Source organism: Micrasema longulum, unplaced genomic scaffold, assembly GCF_059751315.1.
Source record: "Micrasema longulum isolate JH-2025_06_02 unplaced genomic scaffold, ASM5975131v1 h1tg000552l, whole genome shotgun sequence".
Lineage (NCBI taxonomy): Eukaryota > Metazoa > Arthropoda > Insecta > Trichoptera > Brachycentridae > Micrasema > Micrasema longulum.
The window spans coordinates 188,954-197,973 of record NW_028277748.1 but is presented as its reverse complement, the minus strand read 5'-3'; the positions used below and the strand labels follow the sequence as shown (position 1 = coordinate 197,973).

At 31.4% G+C, this 9,020-nt stretch overlaps 1 protein-coding gene across 1 annotated transcript; it reads left to right on the top strand.

The window, feature by feature from the left end:
- Positions 1–664: 664 nt before the first annotated feature.
- LOC148280677 (uncharacterized) lies at positions 665–8,976 on the top strand. Its single transcript, XM_088227996.1, has 8 exons — positions 665–980; positions 1,813–1,935; positions 2,682–2,859; positions 6,065–6,171; positions 6,257–6,318; positions 6,442–6,585; positions 8,022–8,157; positions 8,573–8,976. The coding sequence occupies exons 1-8, from the start codon at positions 900–902 to the stop codon at positions 8,738–8,740; spliced, it is 999 nt and encodes a 332-aa protein (XP_088084122.1). The 5' UTR covers positions 665–899; the 3' UTR covers positions 8,741–8,976.
- Positions 8,977–9,020: the final 44 nt, after the last annotated feature.

Below are 9,020 nucleotides of genomic sequence, written 5' to 3'. Positions count from 1 at the left end.
AAGTCAAGAAGCGTCAATTGGAAAACGAAGATAAACCTGTACAAGATCATTATTAGGACTGTATTGGCGTAAGGATGCAAGGCACTGACTTTGGTTTGGCACTGAGGTTGTCATTAAAAAAATATTAGCTATATTACCAAACGTCTTGCAGCTACAAAGCGCCCGAACGAATGGAATTCTATCAAATTAAAAGTAATTTCAATAAATTTGACAAATCGCGTCTTGTTTATGTTATGTAATTTGGTAATAGTGACTAATAATCACAATTCTGCAAAAAATGTGAGTAATAAAAACTATTTTGCTGCTCTGAGATACAATAGCCGCAAAATCTCGTTATTCGGAAAACAATTACTATTATTGGGCAATTATTTTTACTATAGAAAAATCTTTTTCATAGTAGTGTGTTTGCAAGTTCTTTTTTACAGATTCTTCTTGCGTTTAATATTTTGATTCTCTCCTTTTTTTATATAAATACATAACACATAGGATACGGCCATCCATCAATTATAAAATAGGAGTAGTTGTTTACATATAAGTAAGGGTTAATTTTGTACAGCATAGTTAAGCCCGGAATTTCGTGCAAAGCAGCTCGATCGCCTAACCACGGGGAAAAAAATGTATTGTGAATAAAATTGCGAACACCTCATAATAAGAAAACTGATGTATTGTCGGTTGCTCCAATACTTAAGTCGGTGTTGGTTGCTCTTTTGAAAGTAGGTAGGTAACAAATTAATTAATCATCTTTGGTTCACCCTTGTCTGTGGTTTGTTGCCTGTCAAATTTTATAAAATTACACGTGGTTTCACTGGTTTCAGTTTGACAAATCAACATAATTGTTTTTCAATATCATCCGCCGCGAAAGCCCGTTTAAGCCTTATTCAACAATTTAATCAATAAAAATGGAGGAAATTTCGTCTTTGGAGAGTGATTCTCGTACAAAATTCGAGAAAACTGTAAAAGGTATTAAGAAAATGTTAAAGGTAATGTTAATTCTACGTATTACTGTTTTAGCATTTAAGATCTTAAGAGGTTATGTTTTATTAAATCTTCAGAAAATATAATTATTATAAATTATGAAATCAAAAATATTAGCAAAGAAGATGACACAATCCTAATTAAGCATTGTGGGGTACTTCCGATGAAGCAATTATACCACTGTAAGTTGATAATGAAGTACTTTGATGGGGGAAAAAACCCTGCTCAGTCACTATCAGGAACAAGGTCGATTTCAGTCATGAAGCTGGTCGAGTCTAGAGCACAAAACTTTTATGGAAGCGGAACAGCAGAGTTTATTGTACTGAGACTGTTTAACAAGCTCAAGCGGAGAAGCAGATGGTTAAAGAACTTCCTTATCAAAAACAAAACTTTCAAAAGTGTAAAAACGTGTTCAGCTTTATTTCTCTAATTTTTAAAAATTCGTACTTAGTTTTATTTTTGTGTTTGTTTTATTTTTTTTTGATAATTATCTGTTTTTTTTATATTTGTATTAGAAGCACGCCGATAAACTTTTATTTATTAGTTTGGCGCGATTGACATTTTGTTATTTTTTGTCCATAAATTAAATCCATTATATACGATGCTGACACTTGTAATATATGTAAAACTCTTAAATTTGTTCAAAATTTTATACTTAATATTTCAACAATAATAACTACATTAAATTATGTGAATTAAAACCTTTTTTATCTATTTTTGTTTCAGTGGTACTGGCTTTTTGGGTTTTTATTCTGTTCCACTTTGAAATTGACTATTTATTTGATCTAAATTAGTTAAAATCACATCTTTTAAAGAACCAAATACTTTTTATTACAGAAAGACGAGCAAAATACTGGCACAAAGAAAAACAAAAAACCTTTTAATTTAAGCACTAGTACACCCATTACCAGGGATCGAGGTGTCGTCTACGTAGGACATATTCCTCATGGATTTTACGAGGTATTTTGCTGTAATATTTAAAAGCTTTCTTCTTTTTCATGTCAGGTCCCCCCGGCGTTGACGACCACTTAGGAGACGGCTTCCCTGTCCTAAGCAGCTCCTCCATAGTTCTAATCCTGGTCCAAGCTTCTAACATTCCGTCTTCCAATTCTCAGTGCTTTGTTTACTATGCCGAGCCGGAAGATCATTCGCACCTCTGGTCCATTTAAGGACCGCCCGGGGCTCAGCTCCATTGTTTGGTTTCATCTCATAGTGATGTCTTGGAGAATTGTTGGCCGAAGTGGTTACCTGTTGCCCTCTTCAGTGAAATTTTCTGTCGGGGCTACCTTCCCTTAACTGAAGGGGCTCGCCATTCATCCTCTTCCACTGATGTTAATGCCAGTGGCAACATTGTCCAGGACTCGCGGGGCCTAAGAGACCATAAATAAATGCTAGGGAGTAGGACTATTGGTAGTGTTGCTGATGGAATGCAATTTTGGCATTACACGACATTTTATATGCACCACTGTTAGTTACCCTTTCAAAATTTGACCCCTTTAATAACTTAGTACTGTTTTTACAATTTATGATATTATGAAATTAATTATAACTATAGTCTATTCATACTCGTAATATGCATTTTAAGTCAATCCTATAAGTAAATAAACTACGATTAAGCAAGTTTCTAGTCATATATAAACTGTCGGTTAGTTAAAAAATTTCCATAATTAATGTTAAGTGTAGTAAGTTTTTAATATTTATTCCAGGATCAAATGCAGTCATACTTTAAGCAATTCGGAAAGGTCACTAATGTTCGGGTTGCTCGATCAAAGAAAAATGGCAAATCGAAAGGATATGCTTTCGTAGAGTTTGAAAATAAGGAAGTTGCACAAATTGTCGCCCAAACTATGGATAATTATTTAATGGAAAAAAGATTACTGAAAGGTAAACTGTTCACATTTTAATATTAGTTATTTTTATGTAATTGGCATAAAACTGTTTGGAAACATTACTAAACTAGAAATCAGCTCCGCATGATTACCTGATCGTCTGACAATAATTTTTAATAATTATTATTTATTTTGTTTACCCTCATTTAATTTTTTTGTTTACTTTTTTTTTAAATTCTCTCATATACATGCTTATAATTTTGGCTTTTATGATTTTATATGATTTCTTGTTCTGCTTGCTTTGTTACTATACTTTATTCAAATCTGGCCGGTTACATGATAGTTTTATTTTAAATTTATAATACCCTACATGTTTGACAAATGTATTTTTGTTATAAATTTACTTCACTATTTTACTAAACTTCTTGTTTGCTTTATTTATTTACTCTGTCAACTTATTTATAATGTTTGACTATGCACAGTGGCGGTGTAGCGTGGGTTGGCACCCGGGACGGTTTTCAAATGAGCACTCCCAAAATAAAACAACAAATGCTTACTAAACGTGCTTACCCGACTTTATTTTACTAAAATATTCAATAACATGGTCAAAGTTTACTTTTCTTTCCCTTTCAATTGACAAAATAGAGAGATTAGATAGTTGTGCTTGGCTTATAGTTGATCTTAAATACGATTTAATTCATTTTAATTTTAAAAAGCTTATTTTACACGAAGCCACCGAAACGCAAATAGTTAGGAAGAATCTGAGACACAGCGCTAAATTCGGAACAAACTCAAAATAGTCCCATTTTACAATGAATCTCAAACCCTGCACCTGTGAAAGACTGGACGGGCATGCACAGGGGTGACAAAATATTTGAGGTGACACTTGGTATGAAAAGTGTTTTATGAATGTTCAATAAGAGGGAGATAGATAGTTATTTTGCAGTTCCTTAGTAAGTGGGCACTTGCAACCATAGATTGCGGCACGTCTACAAGTATAATGCGCACTTTATATGGGAAGAAAACTGTACAGTATCTTGTGCAATTTGCAAATTATCCCGTATAAAGCGAAAACTGGGCGTAAGTATAGCCTGTGAGCTCGCCAATACATGACAGATGACAGTAAACATAACCATAGAAAAACATAGCAGTTGAGCTCTCAGAAGTAAAGCAACGTGAATGCAGCAATGCTTGAACTACATGTCAATAATATTCTAATTAAAAAAAAATAATGTTATTTGGCCATACGGAACTTTAAAGCACACCTTGGTTTAATTACTAATAGTATTTTATCGGTTAGGTAGGTGTATTTAAAAAAAAATGTTGCGTACAGAAAGTGGCTTTGTGACGTTTTGACATTTTTTATAAGAAATTCATGGCGTAGCCGAAATACTGTTATAAAAACGAGGATGTTTTTGTTGATTGACGTTAGCAGGCGCTACCCAGGGGCGACTTTGTGACGTGAGAAATTATTTAAAAAAAGAGATTCATGGCGTAGCCGAAATATTGTAATTAAAACGAGGATGTTTTTGTTGATTGACGTTAGCAGGCGCTACCCAGGGGCGACTTCATGACGTGATGAAATTATTAATTTAAATATTTTTTTTCATTTTACATAGCGTAGCCGAGATAAGAAATTGCGTGGTGTTTCGAAATTTAACCGTGTAGGTAGCCGCCTAGTTACAATATTATTTTTGTATTTGTATAACTCCTGTTTTATAATGTTTATGTATTTATCGCTATAAGATTTAAACTAAAGATAGTTTTTACTTTTAATCGCTATCCGTTTTTTAAATTATGTTTGTAACACTCAATAATATTTATTTTTCAAGTATTCAATGTTATTTTTGCATTTTAATTAATATTGTTAATATAAAGCGTATTTTTATTTATTCGAATTTACTAGACTGTTTTTATTACAAAAAATAAAAATGCATATTTTTCTGTTATAAACAATCTATTAAAATAATACACATCAAATTTCCATTGTCTGTTGATTTGATTTGCAATCTTCTTTTTTTTCGATGGTTAAAACTCTAGGAAATTCAAAGACAATAAAATTTTTACTGTCTTATATTGGCGAGCTCACACGCTATACATAGCCCGAAAACTGTATGGAATATTAAATGGTTGACACGACGTTTGGCTGACCTGGCAGTTAAGTTTTTTTAGTAAAAGTTTAAGTTTATTGATATATTTAATGGTTTCAAAAATGTAAAAAACAAAGAACGTATTTATGTTATTTCCTGCGTGTAAATTTACGACAGTAACTTACGATCGCGCTTCGAAAATATATATATTTGTGTTTTATATGGATAAGTAAATGAATAATTCGCTCGCCCCCCCGCGCTTACCCCGCTGGTTGCGCGTGCTCGTGGTTGTGCGAGTATTTTTTCCTAGCTGCACTGTGGACGGTGTCACCCCTTGGTGCTGGGCACCCGGGACGTACCACCCCCCCTTTACTCCGCCACTGACTATGCATTCATTTTTACAATACATTTTGCAATTTTTCCATAAGGTTTCATTGTCAACACATTAAAAATTATTACAAGTAAAGGCAGGACATTTCTGCTGAATTTCATATCCCACCTTTTATTTCCTGTACCAATTTAATTAACTTAATTATCTTATCATGGCAAACAATGTAATAATGGTACATTTTTATTTTAATCTCCCTTTTTCTGATCAATTGAGTTTACAGTGTATGTCAATAAAGCTTTTTAATTTTTATTACATGTTTTTTTCAGTCCTTTTAAATTTTAAATGGACATTGCTGTATATATATGTTTTATTTAAACTCAATAATATTCCATATGTGTGTATACAAATAACTATATACTTCCCATATGTATTTTTGGTTGTCAGTTTTTTGGGAAATATAAAAAGATCTGTCACATAAATCGGCAGTATCACATAAAAATTACATCCGATGTTTTAAATTCTAATTTGAAGAAAAACAGATGAAATAAACTACAAACATGTAAAGCAAACTTACCTTAATTTGAAAATAATGCATATTGCAACTTTCCCTATTATTTCCCGCTCTTTATTCCTCATACCAATTTAAGCTACCAACTCATTGGAAAAACAACTAAGCACAGAGAATAAGCCTGTTCAACTTGCTCCCTCGTGTGGCAAATATGTTATTCTATACTATTTGTTCACCTTTTGGGTTATTATAATCAGAATGTTTCATGCATTTTTTTATGATTCCCGACGAATTAAAATTGTGGTAAGAAAATATTCCATATATTTTGCAGCTGAATATGTTCCCCCAGAAAAACAAAGACCCACTTTTTTTTCTGGACCTAAATGGGTGGCAGGAAAAAAATGTCCAGGAATTGACACCAGGAAGAAAGCGATAAAGGTTAGTTTTAAAAAAATTGAATCGGTGAATTAGTAGAAATGAAATTGATCTCCTGTACGTAACACATTGATTATTTTTCTTACAGAAACATAACCAGCGTATAACAGATCAAGAGTGGATCAAAGAAGCTAAAAAACAACTCAAAAAGTAAACAATTACCTTTGTATTTGTATATTTTCGTGATGTATAATATTTTACATCACTTTCACTCCCCACTTAAGGATTTTTGTAAAATGTATCCGTGACTTTATTGTATACATATTTTTTTAGATTGCATTCAACTAAAGCGAAGTTGAGGGCGATAGGAATTGACTATGACTTTTTTCAACCTTGTGATATTCCTGAAGAATTAGCTGACTATGACCCAGCCAAACCAAATGCAAATGTCAACGAGAAAAAAAATGACGCAAAAGGGTATGGAAGTAAATTTTTTTCGAAACAATTTTTCATACTCATGTTAATAAATTAAAACCAGTTTTAATCCAATATGTATTTATTTTGTATAAAACAGTTTTGAAAGAAATACAATCATAAAAAATATGTCAATCAAAGCTAAACTGGCAGTGCACAACTGAGTTTTAGTCCCGAAACTTATTTATGGAAGTGAAACATGGAACTGGCAGAGGAAGGATGAAACCAAAGTGAATGTGGTCAAAGTGCGATCTCTTAGATGAATAGGTGGGAAATCAAAGTATGACAGGGTTACGAATGAAGAAATCAAGCGAGTCTAAATCTGAGATAGGTTTTAATGATAAGATTAAGAAATGGTCTCACAGATGGTTTGATCATGTAGAACGAATGGATGACAAAAGAATGGTAAAACAGATATATTTATTTATTAAGTTAGTTAATAACACCTTAAGAACTTATATAAACTTTTAAAAACATTACAATTTTTTAATCAAAATTTCTCAATAACATATTTTTTCAGATTAATTTGAAATATTTCAATCTTTTCTATCTCCTTTATTTCTTCAGGTAACTCATTGTACAGCTTCAATCCCTTGTGCAATGAGTTTTGAGATTCTGTTTTTATCCTCATTGGTAATCTTATCTTTTTTTTATCCCGTGTTTCATATGTATGACATTATTGGTTAAATTTTATTATTGTTTTGATTTTATTCATCCCCTTAATTATTTTATGTATAAAAATTGCTACATTATATTTAATTTTCTGCTTTACTGTGAGCAAGCCAATTTCTTTGTGTATTCTTTCTACATTAAAATAGATATTTCTTTTGAGTATAATCCTCATCGCCTTGTTTTGAAGAATTTGTATTTTTTTAATTTCTCCTTCATTACATAAAAAAAGAATAGAAGAACAGTAATATATGGCGAGAATGAATCGTGGGACGAGGGCGACCAAGGAAGATGTGGCATGACCAGATAAACCAAAACCTTAAGTCTGGTCATGTCAAAAGCAGACAGAACCGAAGGGCATGTATAACAAGATGTATACATGTGAAACAAGCTAGGAATGTATGTTAAGATAGATGTTTGCAGGGGTTCATCCTCTCTGTCTACCCCTATGGGGAATAGGCATGATGGTAGTAGTAGTAGGGCTTTAGCAAAAGAGTTTTGACCGCTATCATAAAAGAAAATAAAGTATTTTATGCATTTTTATAAAAATATGGCAGAAGGTTACAGGAAAAGAGGAATAAAATCTATAAATCTATCTAAAACTTTTATTACTAACAATTTTTAACAAAACTCTAAAATATAGTAGTACTCCATAGACTTCTCATATTCATTAGCTGTAATCAAAACTTTTTATGTTATATTATTAATATTTGCATTATTTTTTAGGCATTTTGTATTTTTTAATTTATTACAAAATTGAATTTTTGCAGCGAATCGCCCGGTGAAAATGAAGTGCCTGCATCTTCAGAGAGTAATAAAAAAAAGAAACGTAAGGAAAAGAGCATGAACAAACCGGTATCACCAATTGCCAAACCTCCCAAGAAAAAGGATCAGAAAAATGGACCGGTATGTTCTATAACTTTAAAATTGTAACATTACAATTTTACTTGAAATAAAAATGTCTATTTTATTAAAACTGTTTAAAATTTAAGTAAGTTTTGTACATAATAATAAAAGTTGTTACTTTGTTCTTAAGGATTTAACTCGTCAATATCAATATAAAATATTCATATTTAATTATTTTACTGTAATAAAAAAATAGCTGTTTAATATATTTCTTAGTGTAATATTTTTTACCATATTTTGTCTCTTCACGTTAGCAGTAGCACCATATTTTTTTAAAACATACAGCTTTCATTAAAATAAGTTTTCATAAACCATTTATTCACTTATCTTATCTTTACAAATTTCGGAATTGATGTGTATTTCGGGAATGAGTTTAGATTAAATAAATAATGATTATAAAATACTCAATTTTCAGATTGGAAGAGGTGTTCGTCCACTTATGGAAATGAATTTGGATCTGGTGACAGAGAAAAAACCCAAGAATAAAGTAAAGGCACCAAAAATAGCGACATCCGCTATTTTGGCACCCAAAGAATCCATTGGTATTGTTGCAAAAAAGAAGAACAAGAAACAAAAGAACTAGATATATATATATTTTTTCTTCAAATGCAAAGTTTTTAAGAAATACTTCATTGTTAACTGGACACTCTTTATGTGTTATGCTTAAGTTTATTTTTGCATTTATTATTTTATTATATTATGTATCGCTGTAATCACTTTATGTACTAGCTATTTACAAGTGATTGTATCTATTTTAATTTTATCTTAAGAAAATGCCACACCTACTGACAAATATAAACATTTCATTTATTTAACTTATTAATTTGTTTTATTTTTGTACTTCACACCTATTTTTGTGCAAT

Coding starts and splice junctions, on each gene's coding strand:
- LOC148280677 (XM_088227996.1), top strand. CDS start 900: ATGGAGGAAATTTCGTCTTTGGAGAGTGATTCTCGTACAAAATTCGAG. Junction 981..1,812: donor GTATTAAGAAAATGTTAAAG/GTAATGTTAATT, acceptor TTTTTATTACAG/AAAGACGAGCAAAATACTGG. Junction 8,158..8,572: donor AGGATCAGAAAAATGGACCG/GTATGTTCTATA, acceptor CTCAATTTTCAG/ATTGGAAGAGGTGTTCGTCC.